General features: G+C 41.4%; 1 protein-coding gene across 1 annotated transcript in view; it reads right to left on the bottom strand.

Moving 5' to 3' along the window:
• LOC115462091 (phospholipid-transporting ATPase ABCA1-like) overlaps positions 1-26,153 on the bottom strand; it is a 451,679-nt gene that overhangs the window by 290,580 nt on the left and 134,946 nt on the right. Inside the window, 7 exon segments of the mRNA XM_030192130.1 lie at positions 1,483-1,532; positions 1,534-1,565; positions 1,568-1,655; positions 7,629-7,644; positions 9,071-9,167; positions 15,084-15,288; positions 22,346-22,567. Coding sequence (XP_030047990.1) covers positions 1,483-1,532; positions 1,534-1,565; positions 1,568-1,655; positions 7,629-7,644; positions 9,071-9,167; positions 15,084-15,288; positions 22,346-22,567 — 710 coding nt within the window.

Raw genomic sequence — 26,153 nt, 5'->3', positions numbered from 1 at the left:
AAAAGAGCTCAACTGGCTTAGAATTTTAAAATTTGTACAATAATGGGTTTTTAATGTACTGTAAGTACTGATTGGCATTTAGAGGGTAATTTTAAAGCAGGGAATCTAAGATAAGAAGGAAAGAAGACATCCACATATGTGTTATTTTATAGAGAAAAGTAGGTCCCACTTTCTTTAGAAAATACTAGTATTGAGTGGCAGGCATGGACAATTACACTGGTGTCAATATCTGCACTACTCTCTATAATATGCACACGTAAATTATAATAGTTTATAATCTACATGCATACTTGTATGTTCCACTCAATGCATGCCTTCTGACAAAGTATGTGTCATCATAACATGGTGTATACTTTTTAACTAGTTAGTATTCTGGAATGGGTCATTTACATGCACATGTTGCCACATCCACATGTAAAAATACCCTAAAGTGGGTGCTTATTTCACTGATTGAGGTATGTGCCTCCTTATCAAATTGCCCCATTAGTGTGCATCAGTGTTTTATTGCAGCTTAGTAGATACCTGTGTTAATATCTTGCAGCACACTATAATCCCATAACAACTAGATTTTACAGTTATAACCCATTAGAGAAAATTAAACAATTTCTATTTATTGCTTTGATAATCAATGGAGCTGAGAATCATTTTAAAATACAATCTCATTCTGAGTAACTGTTCATAAGCATTCATACATTATTTTAATGGTTTATTTTGTACCATCATCAGCATGCCCACAAAACCAGTTAGTAAGTAAGGATCATCAAGGGGCTATAAATATGAAGGGTTTTTAGATAGGCAGCTATAAATCTTATTTCTCGTCAAATAAAACTTCTGTCATTTATCCTCTTAAATGGCCTGATTTACTAAGGCTCTTTTTGCCATTCTGTGGCTATGAGAAAAAGATTAGTAAATCAAACCCTAGAGTGTTATAATATCAAATTTTAATTTTGAAAATAAAACTGTACCACAAAAGTAATATCTATCAAAGAAAAACAAATTGTTCCACGCTCATTATGTTGTGACTGTGGATAACAGTCTGCTAAAATAAATGATTATATCACCACAGAGGTGACAATTTGTTCATTTATGAAAAGAAGCATGAGGAAACCTGGTCTGGTTTTGATTCTGCTTCATGTTCTGATCCTCTAACCACAACTTACCTTATCTAGCAAATCATAACTGGGAAGTTCAATTCAAGCTAGAGTAGCTTCATTTTATTTTAATTCCATTGTCTTCTCTTTTTTTGGGAAACAATCAGCATTTAGCTATGTCCCTTAAAGCATTATCTAATTATGTAGCTATTCAATGAATCTAAAACAGAGGGCAGATGAGATGCTCAATGATATCGGTCAAATCTACCTGATGGTGTTGGTGCATAAAGAAATGCGCTGATGTAATCTCAACATAGTCAAACCCCAGCTTATGTACAAGTTTTACTGTTTATTATTAGAAAAATGAACTAACAACTGAAACAAATCTTACATAGTGGTGGTTTTCCCTGCCCCGTTAGGACCAAGGAAGGATGTAATCTGTTCCTTCATAGAAATTCACACTCAGTCCATCACTGCAAGCTTTTTGCCGGTTTTGTAAACCTTTACCAAGTTCTTGATGGAAACTCCCTGTTTTAAGTGGGTTGGTTCTGCTTTCAAACAGTGCTTAAAGAATTGTAAAAATAAAACAAAACAAACAGTATGTCAATCGCTTATAAAATATTAGGAAAACTATTTAACATCTAGCTATGAAACATAAATATACTAAAATGATCTATATGTCTCTAATTTTTAGTATTATATGAGCCAAAGTTAGATTCTTTTAAACAAAGATGGCACCCTTCTTACTAAGGTGTGCTAAGCAGTTACCCCTGGATTAATATAGCGTGCCTAGAGAATGGCACTGCAATTGGCATGGATTCTATAACAATGCACGAAATTTAACAAGCTTAATAAGCTAATCAGCACTGATAACAGCACTAATGAGCACTAATTCACTGCATGCAGATTAGGCAAGATGCAAAAGTTTCATGGACAGCATCAGATACTAGCTGAAACATATTCTTGCAAGGATGGATCTAAGCTCCCAAAAAGAAACTCAGGCTTGCTGTGAATTAAAATGAAAGATAAACAATGATTTACTAAACACGACGTAAACTTATGCGCTGCAGGACTATTCCCCCATGGATCTGCCTAATCCCATACCACCATACCATCACGAAAGTCAGAAAGGGAAAACAATATATTACCCTCTTTCACAATATGCTAATATATTCAACCTAAGTGTTTTATATGTACTTCTGTATTTTGTACTAGACTTTTGTAACTGCCTTTTTAGCAATATGTAAGCCATATTGAACCGGCCATACGTGGGAAACATGGGGGATACAAATGCAATAAATAAATAACTAAATAAATAAAGGGCGCTGATTAGAATTACGTGCACAACTTGCTAAGCCTATTCTGTAAACAATGTGTGCCGAACTTCTAATTGCACGCAGGTAAAAAGGGTGTGGTTAAAGGTGGGCAAATGGCATTTCATGGGCATTCTGAAATTTTACCCACCTAGTTATAGAATATAGCCCAGTGCACCTAAATCTATGCACCAGGATCTATGCCAACTTTTCATTGGTTTAAATGGAATGCATGTAGATTTAGGCACTGAAATATCAAATAAGCATATCCTATAAATCGGCGCGTAAAATCTAGACACCGATTATAGAATGTGCTTAGTTGTCACTGATTTTAGCACCAATTTTAGGCAACATATGTGGAGGGGCATAATTGAACGAAACGTCTATCTCCATGGGCGTTTATCTCCGAGTACTGAGTCCGTGACAGGGCGGGACCGCAACCGTATTTTCGAAAAAAAAAAAAATAGACGTCCATGTTTTATTGACAATTTGTGAGCTAGGCGTTTTTTGTTTTCAGTGAAATGGAAAAATGAAAGCGCCCAGCTCAAAAACGAATAAATCCAAGGCATTTGTTCGTGGGAGGGGCCAGGATTCGTAGTGCACTGGTCCCCTCACATGCCAGGACACCAACCGGGCACCTAGGGCACTTTTACAAAAACAAAAAAAGGTAAAAGAGCTCCCAGGTGCCTAGCACCCTTCCCTTGTGTGTGAGCCCCCCAAATCCCCCTCAAAACCCACTGCCCACAAGTCTACACCATTACTGTAGCCCTAAGGGTGTGAAGGGGGGCACCCTACATGTGGGTACAGTGGGTTTGGGGGGTTTGGACGACTAAGCATTAAGCAGCACAATTGTAACAGGTAGGAGGGGATGGGCCTGGGTCCACCTGCCTGAAGTCCACTGCACCCCCTAACAACTGCTCCAGGGACCTGCATACTGCTGCCAGGGAGGTGGGTATGACATTTGAGGGTGAAAATAAAAGTTGTGAAACATCATTTTTTTGTGGTGGGAAGGGGTTAGTGACCACTGGGGGAGTCAGGGGAGGTCATCCCCGATTCCCTCTGGGGGTAATCTGGTCATTTAGGGCACTTTTTGGGGCCTTATTCGTGAAAAAACAGGGTCCAGGAAAAGTGCCCTAAATTCTAGCTACAAACGCATACTTTTTTTCCATTATCGGCGAAAGGCGCCCATCTCTCCTCGGCCGATAACCACGCCCCAGTTCCACCTTCGCCACGCCTCCGACACGCCCCCGTCAACTTTGTACGCTTCCGCGATGGAGTGCAGTTGAAAACGTCCAAATCGGTTTCCATTATACCGATTTATTCGTTTTTGTGAGATAAACGTCTATCTCCCGATTTGGGTCGAAATCTAGGCGTTTTCTCTTTCAATTATAAGGTGGATAGACTCCCCTCCTAAGTGTATGGATTGGCGTATGCTGCTAGCACATGGCTGTGTAAGCAGTTACCACAATGGCATGATAAGACATGCTAATTCATATGCCAACTATTTAGTCTGTTAAGAAGCCAGGAAATGGTGAGTCGTAGGTGGGGAATGGACATGGACTGTACTGAAGTTAGTGCACAGCATGGTTCTGCATATTGTCATTGATACAGATAACTCAGATGCACTTGCTGCCTCCTAAATAGGAGGCATTAAGTAGAATCCGTGCTAACTATGAATACCCTTAATGGCAGTAAAAAAAAAGAAAAAATCTGACTGAGCTATAACTGTATGGGGAAAATGCTAGGAATGCCCTCAGTAGGTAATACACATGGTAATTTGGATATCTGTGCTAACTGTAAGTACACTCTTATGTGTAGCAAACAACTTACAGGAACATGTTGGGACTTTCCTCAACAGAAGCTTTGCACAACCACATGGTACATAGTCCTTTCAAATTCCTCTTAAAGGTTAGGTATGATATTAATACATATTTTAAGATTGTTTAAAAAAAACATATTTCTATATTTTTACATATAAAAAACCACATCCTATAAGAAAAAGAGAAAAGTTTTGTGAACTATGTGCTCAGAAAATAATTATTGTGCTTATGGTTGTCCTTTTACAAAAGTGGCGGTAAGCCCAATGCGGGCTTACCAGTTGCTAAAAGGGAAGTACTGCTGGGGCTACCACAACAGATGGCAGTAGTTCCCATCCCCAGTGAGCATTCATATCCAGTGCTAAAGTTTTTTTTATTTTTGTAGTGCCAATATGTACACAGCGGTAATCGGGAAGTGCTACACGCTGCCGGTTTCTGCCGGGTTAGCACGGGAGCTCTTACTGCCACCTCAATGCTTCACTTGCACACAACCATTTCCTGGAATGAGAAACATCACCTCTCTTGGCATTTGCCACTGCTACCAATACTACAAACTGAACGTATTTCAAATTATGTCGATCCATTTGCCAATGTTAAACTAATGGGACATTTGAGCTGTTTAAGACCCCAAAGAACGGAAGCTACATTATTTCAACATTGGCAAATGGCTCAACATGATTTGAAAGATCTTCAGTTGGTAATATTGGTAGCAGTACAAATGCCAAGAGGAGGTGATGTTTCTCAATTTCGTTTATGAAATGTTCAATACAAAGAAAGAAAATAAAAACTAGTGACATTGAATATACATCTCACTAGTAACCGCAACAGTGAATATTTTTCAGGTCTATTTTTAAATTCATAATTTATGGTTTAGCAACTGCTAAACATGTAAGTGATGACTCAGTCATGAGTACATAAGTATTGCCATACTGGGACAGACCAAAGGTCCATCAAGCCCAGCATCCTGTTTCCAACAGTGGCCAATCCAGGTCACAAGTACCTGGCAAGATCCCAAAAAAGTACAAAACATTTTATGCTGCTTATCCTAGAAATACTGCCAAACAATGCAGCTAAACTCTACTTTATTACTCTGATAACAAAACAAAAAAAGTAGAGTGCTAAGGGAGAATCCACTTGGGTGGAGTTTACGGGCAAAGTCTCATATTCAAATCGCAGCTGATTTTAACGTTGTTCGCTGCTACGTTCTAATCATAGACACATGCCCTCCCTCCTACCATTGATCTCAGCTAGCAGCATAGGCGTAGACTGGGGGGGGGCGAGGGGGGCAATGCCCCCCCAAACGACGATGACGTGGACTGGCGCTAGAAGTGAAAAAAAAAACAAGCAGGCACGCGCTCGTCATCCGTCCGCTTCGCTGCTTCCCTGCCCTCTCTGTCTGCGTCCCGCCCGAAAGGAAATGACATCCGAGGAAGGCGGGACGCAGTGCAGACAGAGAGGGCAGGGAAGCAGCGAAGCGGACGGAGACGAGCGTGTCTATCTACCCCCTCTCTTCCTACCCTCCGGCGCAGGCAGCACCAATCTTCTCTAAGTCTTTCTTGTTCCTGGCAGCGGTAGCGACGTACACGCTGCCTTCAGCTCTGCCCCGAAGCCTTCTCTTCAAGTTCCTGTTCCCGCATAGGTGGGAACAGGAACTTGAAGAGAAGGCTTCCGGGGCAGACCGAAGGCAGCGTGTACGTCGCTACCACTCCCAGGAACAACAGAAAGGCTGAAGAAGACTGCTGCCTGCACCGGAGGGAGGGAGGAAGAGGGGGGTAAACGGAGTCACGATCCTGGACCTCGCGGGGGGGGGGGGGCAGCAGAGGGACGATGAATGGGACTGGGAGGGTGGAGAGCAGAGGGAAGGAGTAAGAGATGGATGGGACTGGGAGGGGTGGGTGGGGAGCAGAGGGAAGGACCAGGAATTGGATTGGACTGGATTGGGAAAGGAGGTCAGAGGGAAGGAGCAGGAGATGGATGGACTGGGAGGGGTGGTGAGCAGAGGGAAGGAGCAGGAGATGGATGGGACTGGAAGGGTGGGAAGCAGTGGGAAGGAGCAGGGATGGATGGGACTGGGAGGGGTGGGAAGCAGAGGGAAGGAGCAGGAGATGGATGGGACGGGGAGGGTGGGAAGCAGTGGGAAGGAGCAGGAGATGGATGGGACTGGGAGGGGTGGGGAAGCAGAGGGAAGGAGCAAGAGATGGATGGGACTGGGAGGGGTGGGTGGGGAGCAGAGGGAAGGACCAGGAATTGGATGGGACTGGGAGGGTGGGAAGCAGTGGGAAGGAGCAGGAGATGGATGGGACTGGGAGGGGTGGGAAGCAGAGGGAAGGAGCAAGAGATGGATGGGACTGGGAGGGGTGGGTGGGGAGCAGAGGGAAGGACCAGGAATTGGATGGGACTGGGAGGGTGGTGAAGCAGTGGGAAGGAGCAGGAGAGGGATGGGAGTGGGAGGGGTGGGAAGCAGAGGGAAGGAGCAAGAGATGGATGGGACTGGGAGGGGTGGGTGGGGAGCAGAGGGAAGGACCAGGAATTGGATTGGACTGGGAAATGAGGTGAGCAGAGGGAAGGAGCAGGAGATGGATGGGACTGGGAGGGGTGGGGAGCAGAGGGAAGCTACTGGAAAGAAGACACTGCATAAAACAGAAGACACTGGGACCAAAGCGAATAGAAAAACTAAATGATCAACAAGGTAAAAAAGTATTTATTCAGAATATATTAATTGAATATGTCAGCTTTTTGAAATGTGCATCTGTGATATTTTGCCTGTAAATTTTCAATTCCTTCCTCCATATTAGCATATTCATTTGCATATGTATATATGCAAATGAATATGCTAATATGCTCCGCCCCATCCTTTGCCCTCCCAATGAAACAGTCCAAACTACGCCTATGGCTAGCAGCAACACTGATTCTATGTATCACTTTTTTTCTTATTTTTGTTTTTTATATTAATCTAACATGCTGCTAGCTTTCATATTATTGTAGCAAACTTGCTAAAGATGGCTTTAATAACTTATAACTTATCTGCATGCCGCTATGCTGTTTATTATTTTCAGTCGGTCTCTTCTTCCACTTTCTGAAGGATTTTCTTTTAACTCTAATAGCTTCCTTCATCTCACTTTTTAACCATGCCGGCTGTCATTTGGTCTTCCTTTTTTAATATGTGGAATATAACATAGAGGCATAGTGCTTTGAAAATATGCCTCATAGTAACATAGTAGATGACGGCAGAAAAAGACCTGCACGGTCCATCCAGTCTGCCCAACAAGATAATTTCACGTGTGCTACTTTTTGTGTATACCTTACCTTGATTTGTATCTGCCATTGTCAGGGCACAGACCATATAAGTCTGCCCAGCACTAGCCCCGCCTCCCACCACCAGCTCTGCCTCACAATCTTGGCTAAGCTTCTGAGGATCCCTTTCTTCCGAGCAGGATTCCTTTATATTTATCCCACGCATGTTTGAATTCCGTTACCGTTTTCATCTACACCACCTCCTGCGGGAGGCATTCCAAGCATCCACCACTCTCTCCGTGAAAAAATACTTCCTGACATTTTTCTTGAGTCTGCCCCCCTCAATCTCATTTCATGTCCTCTAGTTCTACCGCCTTCCCATCTCCGGAAAAGGTTTGTTTGCGGATTAATCTTTCAAATATTTGAACGTCTGTATCATATCACCCCTGTTTCTCCTTTCCTCCAGGGTATACACTAAGGACTAGGTCTAGAATTTTTCCTTTTCTTGTCGGCTCCTGTACCAGCTGCTCCATAAAGCAGTCCTTGATTTCGTCAAGGAATTTTACCTCCCTTGTATGCCCTGATGTTACATTTATCCAGTCCAATATCAGGGTAATTGAAATCACCCATTTTTATTGTGTTGCCCAGTTTTTTAGCCTCCCTAATTTCTACATCTGTCTGTTCTACATTCTACATTCTACATCTGTCTGTTTATCCTGGCCAGGGGATGGTAGTATACTCCTATTACTAACCTTTTCCCCCTTTACACATGGAATTTCAATCCACAGGGATTTGTTTCCTGCAGAATTTTCAATCTATTTGATTCAAAGCCCTCCTTAACATACAATGCTACCCCTCCACCAATTTTATCCACCCTATCACTACAATATAATTTGTACCCCGGTATGACAGTGTCCCACTGGTTATCCTTCTTCCACCAGGTCTCAGAGATGCCTATTATATCTAATTTTTCATTTACTGCAATATATTCTAACTCTCCCATCTTATTTCTTAGGCTCTTGGCATTTGCATATAGAAATTTCAATCTATGTTTGTTGTTCCTATTTACATGATGCTTAGTACTTGACAGTATTAATTTGCAATCTTTGTCTGGTTTTTATTTTTATTTAAGGACACCTGATCTACTATGGTTTCTATCGCAACCTCACTATCAGGATACCCTATCTTCCCTGTTTTGGTGATATATTTGTGCCCCTAAACAAAGGATACGGTTCCATTGCTCTTGTGGACTCTGAACCCTATTACTATAATCTCTCCAATTTCAGCCAACTCTTGCAGCATATAACCCAGCTAAGGAGTCAGATCATAGACTTTCTGTATGGTAGTGGCAGGAGTACTAATGAGCCCTCCAGGCCAGCTTATCAACTATCTTTTTAGATATGATAAGGCTGCCATGGAAAGGACATATTTAAAATACCATATTATAGAAATTATGCAATAGAAAAGCAAAACAAACAAACAAAAAACAAAAAAAAAAAAACAGTGGTTGGTTTAAAGTCAGTGAATTGTCAAAATACATATTATTGTTTCTTGCAATGTGAATTGTATTTTATTTTACTTTATTTATTATTCACCATTATTTTTGGTTTCTAACTCAGATAAGGAGGTGCCAATTTCAGTTTTAATTCCAACTCCACACCAGTATGACCTGGAAAAAGGAAAATACCATGGGCGTGGAATTCCATATTGACCTGCAAAAAATAAATATTTCAAGGTTAGTAAAACTTAAAGGAAACACATATATAAACACAGATAAGGTGAGCATACAGTAATAATCATGAAATAGAATTTTTCTTTGATGTTGTAGGCTGTTCAGCTTGACAAATCCAAGCAGTGATCTGTAGCCAATAATATCATTTAATGGTGGGGGGGGGGGGGGGGGGAGTTATTAACATGGGCTACCATTAAAACAAGTTATTTTACCACAAGTTTTGCTATTTTAGCACAGGGTCCTATTCTATGCAATGAGACCCTGTGGTAAAATCACCCATCTCAATACAGTAGCCCAAGTTGAAACATCCCCCCTTAGTAATTATTAACTTATACAAATTTCATAAGAACAAATAAAGGGACCCTTTTACTCAGGGCTGGTCTTAGGAATGGGTGACAGGGGTGGCCGTACAGGGCCTTACACTCCAGCATGTCTGACTGCAGATCTGCCAAGTCTTGGCAGGTTATCTTCCGTACTCCTACTGGGGAAGCTAAAACTCTTATTGAGGGGCAGAACAAAGTTCTCTACATCTTTTATCTACTCCTCCCTTCCCACCCCTTCACATGGTCCTGCATCTCCCCTTCTTGATATCCCTCTATGACCCTCCCCTCAAACCTTTCTTTTGCAGTTCTTAGGTGTTTTTTTTTGCATCAACAGCATCAGTAGCTTGAAAAGCAAGGCACTGTGGACCCTCGCATTTGAGCATTGTAAAGATGCTGCCGGGTTCCGTCCACATGCAACAGGAAGCGTGTGTCAGGGAGGTAGGACCAGCAGTGACTTCCCAGTGCTCAAACACAAGGATCCACAGTGCCTTGCTCTTCAAGGTACCAATGCTGTTGCTGCAAAAACTGCAACATTAAGGTTTGAGGGGAGGGCCATAGAGGGGTATCATGAAGGGAAGATGCTGGACCACATGAAGGGATGGGGAGGAAGAGAGAAAAGATACTCAGACCATTTAGGGGGTGGAAGGAAGAAAGAGGAGAGATGCTTGATGATAGGAGGGAGAGAGGAGGATAGGTGCAGGATGGGAAGGAGAGAAAGAGGCAGAGTTGGTGGGCCATGTAGGTGGGGGGGGGGGGGTGGACAGGGGAAAAATGCCAGATCATTTTAGGGGGAGGAGAGGGGGAAAAGATGCCAGTCCATTCTTTGAGGAGGAGGGAGGATGGACAAGGAGTGAATAGAGAGATTGAGAGGGATACTGGATTTGGGGATGCAGAAGGAGAAAGAGACACAAGTTAGATGGTATGGTGGGAGTGGGTCTGATACTAGAGATAGGAGAAGGGGACTGACTTGCAGATGTTAAGGATGGGAGAAGTGTTGATGCTGGGGCTGGAGGTTGGGTGAGACTGTAGTGAGTGGGAGACAGTAACAAAGGAGGAGAGATGGAGAGTTGGGTAGAGAGCTGGTGTAAAGGATTCAGAGTAACATATTAGTAACATAGTAGATGACGGCAGAAAAAGACCTGCATGGTCCATCCAGTCTGCCAAGACAAACTCATATGTGTATAACTTACCTTGAATTTGTACCTGTCCTTTTCAGGGCACAGACCATATAAGTCTGCCCAGCATGATTTCCCGCCTCCCAACCACCAGTCCCGCCTCCCATCACCGGCTCTGGTACAGACGTATACGTCTGCCCTCCCCTATCCTAGCCTCCCAACCACCACCCCCTCTTCCCCCCAACTGCTCCGCCACCCAATTCAGCTAAGCTTCTGAGGATCCATTCCTCAGAAGCAGGGGAGCAGGGGGCCTAGAAAGCTGTGTAAAGAAATGGGACCATGGAAAGGCAGGGGACACATGGAATGGACATAAGTTGAGGAGGAGTAAGAAATTGAGTCTGGGTAAAAGAAAGAGGAATGGTCTTGGTGTCAGAAATGGTTGTATACAGGGAAAGAGCTGGGGCTGGTGAGGGAATGAGAGTCAGAAAAAAGTAGATGAGGGTTTGCAAGAAGGAGTGAGGGAAAGAAAGTAAAACTGGCTGGAAAGGAAATAAGAGAGATGGGGACAATGGAAGGGCTGGGAAGGATGTAAAGTGAGAGATGGAAATATGGTAAGTAGATGAGAGGTGAAAAGAGGGAGAGAGAGTGAGAGAAGGGGAAAATTAGATTTTGTCCTTTAATGACCAATCTAGGAACACATATTGGATGACAGTTCCTAGACTCCTGATGCAGGCCAGTGAGGCCGAAATACGAGTCGTGTTGGGTCTCCCTCATTGCTTTAGAAGAATTTTCTCATAAAGACAATTTTGAACACATCTGTGAGAGGTTCCATTGCTCTACTGTCTGTTGTTTGGTACCTTCCCTTCAGTGGAGCATTTTGCCTTCTCTTTGTGACTGTCATGCGCTAATTGTACCATTAGTATGTGGCCGTTAAAACAGATTAGCACGTGAGCCCTTACCACAACCCATTATATAGGTGATAAGGGCTCATGTGCTAAGCATGTGCTAATCAGTTAGAGAGTGGCAATGTAGCTATGCTAACTGATTAGCGCAGAACACACCCACTCTCTACCCTAGACAAGCCCCACCACAAAAACTTATATACATATATATGTTTTAGCATATAGGTAGCGCACACACATCCTGAAGTTTCCTCAGGATGTCATTTTTTGTTGTGGTAAATACAGCTTTGTAAAAGGACCTCAATGTGTTTGACAGCATATTATACTGTTATATCGTTTACTGTGTTCAGTTAACTATCCTGCTTATTTCAAAGGAGAAGGGCAGCCATCTTCCGACACAAATCGGGAGATAGCCGGCCTTCTCCTAAAGCCGGTCAAATTGGTATAATCGAAAACCGATTTAGTCGGCTTCAACTGCTTTCCGTCACAGGGCCGACCAAAGTTCAAGGGGCGTGTTGGCAGTGTACCAAAGGCGGGACAGGGGCATGGTTAAGAGATGGCCGGCCTCGGGCGATAATGGAAAAAAGAAGGCCGGCCCTGATGAGCATTTGGCCGGCTTTACTTGGTCCCTTTTGTTCACGACCAAGCCTTGAAAAAGGTGCCCAAACTGACCAGATGACCACCAGAGAGAATCGGGGATCACCTCCCCTTACACCCCCAGTGGTCATCAACCCCCTCCCACCCAAAAAAAAAATTTAAAAAACATTTGCCAGGCTCTATGCCAGCCTTAAATGTCATTCCCAGCTCCATCACAGCACTATGCAGGTCCCTGGAGCAGTTTTTAGTGGGCACTGCAGTGCACTTCAGTAAGGCAGACTCAGGCCCATCCCCCCTACCTGTTACACTTGTGGTGGCAAATGGGAGCCCTCCAAAACCCACCCGAAACCCACTGTACCCACATGTAGGTGCCCCCCTTCATCCCTAAGTGCAATGGTAGCGTTGTACAGTTGTGGGGAGTGGGTTTGGGGGGGGGGTTGAGGGGCTCAGCACCCAAGGTAAGGAAGCTATGCACCTGGGATCATTTTGTGAAGTCCACTGCTGTGCCCCCTAGGGTGCCCGGTTGGTGTCCTGGCATGTGAGGGGGACCAGTGCACTACAAATGCTGGCTACTCCCACGACCAAATGCCTTGGATGGCCGTCATTGGTTTCCATTATCAGCGAAAACCAATGGCGGCCATCTCTAATGCTGGTGATCTCTAAAGGCAGCCCAAATGTTGAGATTTGGCCAGCCCCGACCGTATTATCAAAACGAAAGATGGCCGGCCATCTTGTTTCGATATTACAGTCATGTACGCCGCTTAACGGGGCCGTCATTAAAGATGGCCGCCCTTATAGATGGCCGGCCCCGTTCGATTATGCCCCTCAACATCAGTTCATCTCTCACTGTGTGGTTTTGTCTACTACTACTACTACTTATCACTTCTAAAGCGCTACAAGGCAGCGCTGTACACCATACATGAAAAGACAGTCCCTGCTCAAAGAGCTCACAATCTAAATAATTGTCCTAATTATTTGCATCCCCATTTTAGACAGAGCATAAAATTATGAATTCATATACCAAGGCTGGGATGTGTACAATTCTTGTTTTCATATACAAAAGCATCCACCTATGTAGCGTCTTTTATAAAATACATGAAGGCATGCACACATATCACATGCAGTAGGAGCCATCATTTTACAAAGATGCTCGGCAACTTACAGGTGTGAATTACATATGCAAATAAGTATTTCATAAAGTACTTGTGTAAGTTGTGAAACACCAACTTGTGTGTGTAACTTAGATGTGCATGCCTGCCATTTTGCAAACCTACATATGTGTATGCTGCTAATTAACAACAGAAGCTACAATTTTAACATTGGAACTCACACCACTTTCTTGCTTCATCAAAGCATTAAGGGAGAAATTATCAATGTGGGCTACTATGAATACTTCTCTGTTTGTTTGTTTTTGCTAACTTGTAAAATAACCCAACTTATCAGTAGTCCATGTTGATAGCTTCATCCCTTAATAACAGAAGTCCAGTATCACAGTGGCAAAACAAATGGCTGCAGCTTTTAACAATAATCACATTTGCATGTTACAACTCACAGAAATCTTCTAAATAACAGTGAAACACCTATATTATCACTCAATATCAACCCCATCCTCATGACAGTACTTTCTTAACAAATGCCCAATCCCAACCACAATTGTCCATTTTGAACACAGCTCCTGCAAACATTGGCACTTTTCCTACATAAACACTTGAGGCAGTGATGCCCTTAAACTTAAAAATCTTTTTTTCCATTAAAAAAAAACTATTCAAACACTCACAAAAGACCCTTTGAGATCATAATTCATTTTCTTCACCGCCACAATTGGTGACAATGTCCAGATTGTCACCACTTCCCCATTTGAAAAGCTGCAGCTCTCTTGCCACCATAACAATCCTCTAAAAAAAAACCCAACCCAAAAACCCCTTGAATCAAAGAAATAAATATATTAAGTCTAATATCTGATACAGTCACTCTGTCTGGGTGATTAAGATGTGGAGAATGAAGAAATAACATTTGTAAGACACCACCAATTCCCCCTCCCCCCCAAAGGCTACCACAAATTTAAAAATGTCTGCATTCAATCTATGCTGCATACACTCCACAGTCTTTGATTTCCATGCATCCCTCCAGACTAACCCAGGAATAATACATGACCCTATCAATCTACTTATGCGCCAGATCTATTATAGAATACTAGAATAAGTCCACAGTTATGCGCCAAACTTTAGGCGTGTCCATTTACACCATGAGCGCAGTCCAAGTAAAATGACTTGTTGGATGGAACAACCAGGATGATCTAAGACAATGGGTGGAACTGAATGGAAATAAAAACCGAACAGAAAAAGAGAGAGTCCTGAATACTATACCCAATCAGCTATAACAAAGGTTTTGAATGGGATGCCAGTGTTCAGAAGATAGAAGTCATTTTAGAAAGCTTCGGTGGCATTTGCATGTGAAAGTAGCAAGATTACCTATGCAAATGACCCAAGGTGTCTCAGCAGAGATTTAGAAAAACCACTGCTTACACATGTATAAAGTGAAACAACGACAACAAAAGCTATTAATTACACAGTATGAATCCTGATCGAATAATGTCATTTCATTTAATAATTTATAAACTGCCTTCCTGGACTCACACGGAGCCATTTCCAGCAGTGTACAAAAACAATTAAAGAGTAAATGAATAATATTTCCTTTCCGAGTTCAAATTTTATTCAACAGCACTTAAATTGCTAACTAATGGTTCAGGATATCATGAGAGTTCTTCAAGTGAATTGTAGCCTTGCCTTTTATACCTGTGCAAGTGAGGAAATAAACTTTTGCATGCATAATATACATATTTAATAATTATGCTAAGTCAAGTAGGAACATCTTATGCTATGCAAATACATTACATGACAACCAAACATATCATTAGAGAACTGACACAGGAAATGCATAATAGTGAGTAATACTATACCTGGAAAAACATTCTCAATATACCATGTCAGCAGAAAATAAAGACATCCGTCAAACAGCATCATGATCATTGAAACCAAAAAGCTGTAGCGTTCTCCATCTACAGGGCTAACATTAATGTTTCCCCACTGGATTCCAATTCCCTGTTGTTCATATCGAGAAAATGTATCACAGCCATATCCAAAAGCTACATTTGAGAGAAGAGACTGGAAAAGAGGACCATGAATAGTAATGAGAGCAAATAAGTACTAATCAATCTAATTGTCTTGTTTTGTTCTCTACCACTTTGGATAGATGAGCATAAATCATTAAGGGGTTCCTTTTACCAAGCTGCAGTAAAAGGGGCCTGCGCCGGTGACAGCACGTGTTCATGCGCAGAGGCCCCCTTTTACCGCAGCAGGTAAAAGACTGTCTTTTTTTTTTGTTTTGTAAAGAAATGGCCATGTGGCAAGTGAACCACTTAGCAAAAAAAAAAAAAAAAAAACAGCACAAAGAGCTGCTGTGTGTGAGCTTTGCACTGTATTTCATTCGGAGGTACATATCACACAAAATTTTGGAAAGCATCAGCCTTTTGAAATTAGTCTGTTGAAGCCTCCTTTGTCATTGGTGTGACCCCTGATGCAGGTGCGGTAGCACCGAAACAAGGCCCGTGTCGGGTCTTTCTTCAATCAAAGTTCACTATTAAAGGATTTTTTAATTAAAGAACTGTGTTCCCTTCTGTTTTTAAAGGCCCTTTGTGGTGTTGTTGTTGTTGTTTTTTTTTTTGCTTGGTCTTTTTCTGTACTTGGTTCCCTCTCTTTGTCACATAAAGTGAACCACTTGCTATGTGGCCATTTTTTTTGGGGGGGGGGGGGCACTTACCACCGCCCATTGAGGTAGTGGTAAGTGCTCCCACACTAACCCAGCGGTAACTGGGCAGTGCCGTGCTGGAAGTGGTGCCTTCTGGGGGTGGGAACTGCCGCTGGGCTGCTGCGGTAGCTTGGCTGTAGTTCTGGATTAGCGAGCAGTACCGCAGCTTCATAAAAGACCCCTTCCTAAATCAACACCAGCTTCACTCCCTATCTCATGCCTTTTAGCAAACTTTTCAACCCCATTCCTTATATTGTCTTGTAAAACTGCCCCAAGTATGTTTTGATTCTGTTATAGTGCTGGTCATACTGTCTCCACTGGTAGGGCTATTTTTAGTTTTTACACACCATCCTCCAGATTCTATATATGGCACTAAAAGATACATGACGAATTCTGTGTGTGAGCCTGAGATGCATGCGCATGTTAATTTCTTAATGAGCCACAATGCCAATAATTGAACACTAATAATCAATGATTGGTGTTAATTGGCATCAATTGGGAGACCACACACGTATTTGCTGCATGCTATTCTATAACATTGTCACCCGGATTCTATACATCGTGGTTTGATTTCTACTTAGAAATCGCTCATATTCTAATCATAAAATTTAATTGTGTAAGTAGCTAATCAGCACTGTTAATTAGATGTTAACAAGCAATTATCAGCAATAATTGGCCTTAATTGAGACGTACGCACACAACTCACTAAGTGTATTCTGTAACATGGTGCGCCTAAATTCTACGTCACATAGTTGAAAAGTGGGCATGGCTTTGGGTAGGGCATGGGCATTTCTAAAATCTATGCACATTATTATAGAATAGAATACACCTGGTCTGCACCTAATTTAGGCATCGGGATTTACACCAAGTAAAACATAGCCTACGTGGATGCAATCAAATTTAGTCATGTGGAGAAGTGCTTAGTGTATTCTATATACAGTGTGGAAAGTTAAGCTAATTCTCTAACATTTAGCCATACTTTACAGAAAATGCCTAGGCAGATTGCTTTTCTGCACGGATTTTTCAGGTGCCATATCTAGAATCAAGCCCTGTGTGCACAAAACTCATGGAGTGCAACCCAAGAGGTGGCATGGCCATGGGAGGGCCATGGGCAGGTCATGGGTGTTCTCACAAGATGTCTGCGGTGTTACAGATTTTGGGGAATCTGTGCCTATCTTGCATGCTAGGATTTACAACAGGTTTTAGTTGTTATAAATCCTGACACCCAAAGTTTGGTATGGGAATCAGCTCTAAGTGCTATTCTATAAATGGCAGGCACCTCTGAGCACTTTTTATAGAATAGTGCTCTGAGCCAAACTTTTTTGACACTGTTTTTCAGTGAAAATCACAACACAACCTCACACCGGCTGTGTAAATATCATGTAGGGCTCACCCACCTATGGAAATGCTAGTTAGTCTAATAAGATTTAATACACTTATAAAGTTCAATTCAATGAGATCAAACGAAGGGACACCGCTAGAAATCACTTAGCTTCATCAGACCGCTGTAGTGTTCTGCTTATTGCAGTGCTTTCCATTCCTCAACCCTGTTTTTTCAGTGCCATTCACTGAATCTAGTTCCCTATATTAATTGCAACACTACCACCAAGCATTTTTATTAGGGGTTTGTGGGAAAAGAGTTGTTTTGTTTAGGGTCCCATGTAGTTTGTGTAAGATGTTTTTTTTCCTTTTTAATTTTTTTGTTTCTGGGCAGTTTTCTTAATAGTGTATAGGTGTCGACTTAGCACTTTAAAGTTACCTATTGAACAATGGTGTGCACTGTTAATGGCACAGTGGAAAATAAACAACATGTCTGTTTTATTTCCTGTCATTTCAGGTTAAAAAAATACAAAATAACATGGGGGAACTTCCCCTTTCATTCAAATGAATATGTATCCCTATTTGTGATAACACAATTGCCAAAAAAAAGTGAAATTGTTAAAACATCCAACCACCTCAGTAGGACATCAGACTTCTATGGCCCCTGTTTGTAGAATTCTATGCTGCTAGAGTTACCATATATCAAGAGTCTAAGGGGCCCTTTTATTAAGGTGTGCTGAAAAATGGCCTGCGGTAGTGTAGACGTGTGTTTTGGGCACGTGCAGAATCATTTTTCAGCGCATCTGTAAAATATGCCTTTTTAAATTTTTGACGAAAATGGACGTGCAGCAAAATGAAAATTGCAGCGCGTCCATTTTGGGTCTGAGACCTTACCACCAGCCATTGACCAAGCAGTAAGGTCTCATGCGGTAACCGAGCGCTAATGTTCTATGTGTGTAAAATGCCAATTACCGCCCAATTACCACCCACGTGCCGGAAAATAAAAATATTTTCCAGTGCGCATATCGGACACGCATCAAAAATGAAATTACTGCAAGAGCCACTCGGTAGCCGAGTGGTAACTCAAAATTGACACACATTGGGCATGCATAGGCACCTATGCGGCTTAGTAAAAGGGCCCCTAAATATTTTTTTCATTTGATCAAGCATTTGTGTAGGATTTATGTTGGGTTTTTTTTGTTTGGTTTTAATGTGTTTTATCTAGTTATTGGTTTATGTTTTCTGTGTAATTTTTGGGTTGTATTTTATGTTTATTAAATTCTTGATATACAGCCTTTTTGTGGGACAACCAAAACAATTTACATACAGGTACTATCTCTGTTCCTAGCGGTCTCATAGTGTTAGGGCTCTGTTTACTAAGGCTAATGTTTAGTAAAAATGCCCATAGGAATATTACAGGTATCTACATGATACGCTAACACACCTCTAGTGCGGTTTAGGGCCCTATGTTTGTTTGTATCTCAGACAATGGTGGGTTAAGTGACTTGTCTAGGGTTACATGGAGCCACAGTGAGAATTGAACCTGGTTCCCTGATTTTCAGCCTATTGCGCTAACCATTAGGCTACTATTTGTTGCTTGCCTTCCTCTGGTTGTAAGATTGAGCCTATCAAATTTTAATAAATACAAATAAGGCAGACTCCTCTATGAAATATTTATGTGACTGCACTTAGTTAATGAGTATTACTAGCAGGAAATATGCTTATTGTCAGTTTATCACTATTTAGCATGTTTCTCATTAAGGAGTAAAATTTACACTACCATTAGCAATGCGTTGAATGAGAGGAAGCCCATGGGAATAGAATGGGCTTCTTCGCATTTAGTGCACCACTAATCAGTAGTATTTAATACTTTTAGGGGTATGTTTACTAAGGTGTGTTAGCGTTTCTAACGCACCTTTAAAGTTAAGGTGCGTTAAACACTAACGTACCTATACATTTCTATTGGCACATTAGCGTTTAACGTGCATAAACCATTTACATGCATTAAAAACACTAATGTGCCTATAGCGCACCTTAGTAAATGACGTTAAAGTATTAAAAGTGGAATTAAGGGAAATCCTATAAAAGTGTGTCAACAAACAGGCACCCAGGGGGGCGCTTGATAGGAACTTATTTTCTAAAGGAAATTAAGTGCCAATTTTCCTTTACAGAATAATAGCTTAGCAGGGTAAATTAGGTGTGAGCATTTATGTCAGCCACAGAACTGGTGTAACTGCAGGCACCTAAATACTGAAGAAGCATACTTAGAAAGATCTGAAGACTCATATGTTTATTTGTGCATATGGATCATTAGATCATTAGATGAATGATAATGTTTTGCTTTATAACAATGATTGATGTTATGTTTCTATTATCATTGTTTTGTGCAAGTTTGTAATAGTTGTAGTAATGTATGATTTTGTTTTATCATTAGTTATTTTTGTTAAATTGGATTTTATTATGTATGCATTTTTTGTTCTCTGCATAGATTGTTTTATATAAAGTTTTATTATTATTATTATTATTATTATTATTATTATTATTATTATTATATAAGGGACCTAATATTCAGCCAGCAACAATCAGTATTTTGCTGAACATCACTGGTATTAAACCTGGAGATTCAATGTTGGGCTATGGCTGGGCACTGTCATTGAATTTCCAGGTTTCCGGAGCTGGATAATACATAGCCAGGTGAGTGCAATATTCAGCCCTGACTTTTATGTGGTCCTATTTATGTGGTTACCATGGCCGGTTAAGTGCTGAACATCGGCACTTAACCATGCAGTTAGCGTGATTCTGTAAGCTATGCCTAAGTTAGGTGTAGTTTATAGAATATGTTCATATGTCATTCTTGCAACTAAAATTTAGCTGTGGCCGTTTAGGCCACCTAAATGGTTAGTGCACTGGTCTTGACATCTAGAGGTGACTGGTTCAAATCCCACTTCTGCACCTTGTGATCTTAACCCTCCATTGCTTCAGGTACAGGAAAACACCCAGTGTACCTGAATATAACTCACCTTGAGCTACTACTGAAAAGATATGAGCAAAATCCAAAAAATAAACAAAACCAAGTCTAAATACCCAGAATGGGTGTATTTTATAATAGTGTGCATAAGGTTTTTAAATGGCCATACCCTATTCAAAGTTTTCGCCATACTCTTATTTTTGGAACAACACAATCTGGTGTGGAAGTGTCTCTGTTGTTAAATGACAAGTGTTTCCCTTGTGCCAAGGGTCTTGAAGTAAGTTTTTCATCAACCAGAAGAACCTCAGGTTTAAATGCAAATATAATTAACATGAACAGATGTTATCATGCTTGTGTAGGCCTGATTAGACAGCTGGTCTCTTGTATCAGACCACTAAGTTCTGAACCAATGAATAAGACTTTGCTTCCCTGGAGTATGGTATTGGCTTCACAGATATTCCAAAGGATTTGATATAGCTTTGATATGGCTGTGAAAGGTAGCATACCAAACAAACACAAAGAAATAAATGCTGTTAAATGTGGAGTTAACTAAATACATTCTTTCCTTTTCAAAATTTGAGGCTAGCCAATGCATAACCTTTTGCCTGTCATTTTGATGTTCAGAAAGATTTTATCCCTGGAATCTATATAGTGCGCCTAAAGATCTGCACTGAAATCCAGGTGGATTCCATCACAACACGTAAACTTAATTGGCTTATTAAGCTAATTAGTGTTGATAACAGCACTTAACAAGCAATGTGGAGCACTAATTGGCAATAATTAGAATTTGCACGTACAACTCACTAAACACATTCCGTAATGCACTGTGACCAACTTCTAATGCATGCAGACAAAAAAGGGACGTGGTTATGGACAGAGAAATGGGTGTTCCAAAGCAAGCATAGTTACAGAATATGGCCCTCTGCGCCTAAATCTATGTGCCAGGATTTATGCCATGCTATGTTGGTGTAAATGGAAGGTGCGTATTTTTAGGTGCTGAGATATCAATTAAGCATATTCCATATACTGTGCCTAAATCTAGATGCCGCTTATAAAATACATTTAGGCGGAAATGTTGTCTATGCAGATTATATGCCATATATAGAATCACCCCTATGTGTTTAAGAGGGGAATGTCCTTTAGGTTTTCTTGGTATGGTGCCATACATTATGCAGCTTATACTGATAATCCAGTCTATTCAGTAACTTTGGGCTCTGTTTACTAAGCTGTGCTTTAGGTTCGCTAAATTTTTAGTGTGCACTAAAAATTATCATGCACTAATGCTAGAGACACCCATATATTGCTATGGGTGTCTCTAGCATTAGCGCATGCTAATTTTTAGTACTCGCTAAAAAGTTAGCACGTCTACATCACGGCTTAGTAAACAGGGCTCTTTGGGGCCCTTTTACAAAGGCACGCTGAAAAATGGCCTGCGGTAGTGTAGACATGTGTTTTGGGCGCGTGCAGAATCATTTTTCAGCGCACCTGTAAAAATGCCTTTTTAAATATTTGCTGAAAATAGATGTGCAGCAAAATGAAAATTGCTGCATGTCCATTTTGGGTCTGAGACCTTACAGCAGCCATTGACCTAGCGGTAAGGTCTCACGCGTTAACCGGTGGTAATGGTCTACATGCGTAAAATGCCGATTGCCACCCGTGCACCAGAAAATAAAAATGTTTTCCGGCGTGCCTAGCGGACGCACGTCAAAAAAGAAATTACCGCAAGGGCCGGTCGGTAACTCCTACGCAGCTTAGTAAAAGGGCCCCTGCTCAACATTCTCAAATAACTGTCCTAACGTAAATGGATATGCTGTTAAACACATGTTATTTACTGCAGGTCCTATTTTATACAAAGGGACCTACAGTAAATATTATTCATATTTGATATTCTGCCTACAGCAAAACCAAACAAAGAAAAGCAAAAAAAACCCAGCTCCAATAGGATTACCGTATGCTTAGTAACACTGTAATTATTTTTGTGATGGGAATGAACTGAGGCTGGGTTAGTCACATTTGCCCATTTCACTGTCAATTCATATCAGATGTTGATGGATCTCGTCACCACCTGTGTAGAATTATTATGAATCAGCTTAAAAACACTTTCAATATAGAAAGAACATGCTTACCACGCTGACTTTGACCGGAAATGTGAGGTAGTCTTGCCAAGCAAGGAGCAGGACATGTGGCAAGTACAGCACAAAATAGATAATTCCTCCACAAGCGGCAGCAAGGTTTGCTTTGGAGAAGAAGGTGCTAATAAGAAAGCACTGCATGATGGTGGAATAGCAGAATATAACCAAAAAGATAAAGACCACAAATCCATCACTGTACTGGAGCACATTCCCAAACTGTTGCATGAAAAAAAAAATCAGTTACTTAATTGCTAGAGGTAATAGAACAGAGGTAATGAACAATTCCTTTATAATGCCCTTATCCATTTATTATAGTAGTTGGCAGAAAGGTGAGCAGACTAAAGAGCAGATCTAAGTAGTCCAAAGTATTCCAAAATACAAGGGCCCTTTTACTAAGCTGCGTAAGCATCTATGTGTGTCCAACGCGCACCAAAATGGAGTTACTGCATGGCCTTTGTGGTAATTTCATTTTTGGTACGCATCCGCTACGTATGCCTGAAAAATATTTTTTATTTTCTGGCGCTCGTCAGCTGTGCATGCCAAGTGGCATTTGGCATGTGTAGGTTATTACCGCCTGGTTACCGCGTGAGACTTTATCATTAGGTCAACGGCTGGAGGTAAAGTCTCAGACTCAAAGTGGACGCGCGGCAATTTTGATTTTGGCGCAAGTCCATTTTCGGCAAAAATTTTAAAAAGGGCTTTTTTACAGGCGTGGTGACAAATGGATTGGCGTGCGCCCAAAACTTGTGCATACACTACCACAAGCCATTTTTCAGTGCACCTTAGTAAAAGGACCCCACAATTTGTTAGCAACAGCACTGGAGGGGTTAAGATTACATCTGACTTGGCTAAGTTTTGCCCTTCCTGGGCTGATTCGGGGGCCAATAGTACCAGACCAATGTGATAAGTGCCTTGCACCAAATCTGATAAAATGTGTGTCTCTCTCAATACCAGGTCTTGTTGCTGCTAATAAATTACATTTTGGGAATACCTTTGACTACTTTGGTTTGTTTTTTGGTCTGCTCACCTTTTTGCCGGTCTAGATTTTGCAGATTGACTGTACTGCCTGTTTCTTTTCTGTCATTATAATTGTTGTTACCATCACCATTATCTGCTTAGTTCCATAGTTCTGTGTATACATATATAGATTCCAGTAGAAAATAGGGTCACAATGAAAGAACAAGACTCAAAAAATTAATCAGAAGTGCCACAGTTGTACGTGGTCTGAGATTTAAATATACCGAACTTTCATATTTAACAGTCCATCAGTTTGCAACTTATTTATATATTGATCACATATACATGTTTTATTTATAGCAATTCAAATATGTATTCTTTATTAATACATTTTTCAATCCATCAACAGAAATATTTTTGGCTGGAAATGTTTCTCTTCTGTCAGATTTTAACTCCTTGTTAGGAGAACACAAGGTTGAAAGTTGAACATGGGAATGCAACCCTTACCAAAGTCTGAGATTGAATTGCCCCCTTGAAAGAAAAACTGAAGTTGTGGAACAATCATTCATGATACATCCCATCACTTTTTATTTTAAAATCCTAGTACATCATGCAGAATGATACTGGTAGAAATAAAGTTCTAAGTGTAATCTTCATAATTGTAAGACGTTACAAAATACTTGTACAGCATATAGAAGAGTTGTGGAACAGGGAATTTAAACAATTTTTGCAAAAATGTCCAGATCTTGAGACATATTTTATAAATGCAGGGATGAACACATATTATAAAGTTGACATATCTCATCCCCCTGACCAAGACATCTAAAAGTCCATTAAAATATATATATAGGACATCAATGGTGTTGTCTCAAAATGTTGCAATGTGAAGCATTCAAATCCAGAAGTTCACTAAAGAGAGTCTATGATGCTGAAAACGACATACATGAGCCAACATCATCATGCTCTTCCCCCATAGGAAAAGTCCTTCTGTCTGCAAGGTCCCTGCAACGTGCCACGTGCCCCTTCAGTGCCTGCAGGGGAAAATGTATAGCAGCACCTCTGGCAGGCACAAAGGGCCGGATTCTATATATGGCGACTAAAATCTAGGTACATCTTATTTATGTGCCTAGGAATATTATATAAGCTGCAAGTACACTGGATGCACTTAGGTTTAGGTGCAGCCATTTACTCCAGTGAAAAGCTGGTGTAAATGCCTGCGACTAAATCTAGGACACACTCCCCTGAATTCTATCACCACATGCGTAGGTTTGGTTGATGGCCCTGACATACCCTCACTTTACTCCACCTGTTGCCATGCCCCCTTTTTGACTATGTTGGAATTTATGTGTGCCTCTTTTTAGAATATGCATAAAAAGATGTGCATATAAATTCCAATTATTGCCAATTAGTGTTGATAATTGGTTGTTACTGGCCAATTACCAACACTAATAGGCTCGCTAACCAATTGAGTAGTGCATGTAAATTGGCAATGCACACAGTGCATAGTACTTGGCGCGCCATATATAGAATCTGGGGGAAAATGTATAGTGCTATCCTTTTACTGGCAGGCACAAATGTAGACCTCTGCAGGTTCAGTGGTGGTGTTAAGCATGTAGTGCAATACATACAGTCCCGGTATGTAGCAAAAAATGTCTAACTGTACATGCATCGCTCCTTCCCCATTTTAGCCCAGTTCAGTTTGTTTCATGAAAAAGGTGTCAATGACCCTTAACTTCTAAATAAAAGCAAGATATTTATTTATTTATTTATTTGTTGCATTTATACCCCACATTTTCCCACCTATTTGCAGGCTCAATGTGGCTTACACAGTACCATAACAGCGTTTGCCAAATCTGGTAGAGATCAGATACATGGTTGTGTTGTGTTCGAGTAGGTAGGTGTATTCCAGGCTCCATTAGGGTCTAAGGGAGGGGGTTGGATATTGTCCAGTACGATCATTGGTTTAGTTGTGTGGCCGGATGTGGGGATTTACGTTGGATCTGTAGGGTAGGCCTTTTTGAAGAGGTTGTTTTTTAGTGATTTTCTGAAGTTTAGGTGGTCGTGGATTGTTTTCACAGCTTTTGGGAGTACGTTCCATAATTGTGCGCTTATGTAGGAGAAACGTGGAATGCAACTGACTGTAGGCTCCTCATTTTGAGATCAGCAAATGAAACAAATACACATTTTTATGTTCTGTCTGTGAACCAATATGCACAAACTGAACAGGGCACTGTAACAGCCTGTCTTTTGTAAGAAAAACTTTGACTTGAGTTGTATCTAGAATTGCCCTCAGTGAAAGCAAGTTTCCATATGCGGCAGAGGGTGAATTTTGAGAAACCAAGGGACTGGATCAGGGCTACGGTATTGATTCTTAGAGATGGTTAGTTCCAGCAACAGGGTTACAAGAAGCCTGTTCCTGGATTACTCCCTTGCCTGCTGGCTGCCTATTGACTTTGCCTGTACCTGGATCACTCTCTTGCCTGCTGCCTGTCTGGCTGTTACGTTCACCACCCCGCTCCCTGCTCCGTCTCGTAAGTCCTGCAGGCCGCCCGCACCTAGGGGCTCAACCTCTGGGGAACGGCGGTCAGCGCAGGTGAAACCCGGGGTTGTCCGGCTGCCAAGCAGAACCTGGTCTGAGTACCGGGCTCAGCAGCGCTCTACTTGGTACAAGAACTCACAGGAAGGCAGTTCCCTCCTAAATGCCTCTAATGGAACTTTTGGGGTGTTCAGGCTCTCACCTGGCAACAGCTACCAGCGTGAACTCCTTTTCTGCATATGCCTCCCAATATAACAACTACTCTAATACTGCTGACACACACTATAAAACTAAAATACATTATCCTCC

This window comes from Microcaecilia unicolor, chromosome 2 (assembly GCF_901765095.1).
Source record: "Microcaecilia unicolor chromosome 2, aMicUni1.1, whole genome shotgun sequence".
Classification (NCBI taxonomy): Eukaryota; Metazoa; Chordata; class Amphibia; order Gymnophiona; family Siphonopidae; genus Microcaecilia; species Microcaecilia unicolor.
Note: the sequence above shows the minus strand (reverse complement) of the source record. Positions and strands in the feature narration are given on the sequence as shown.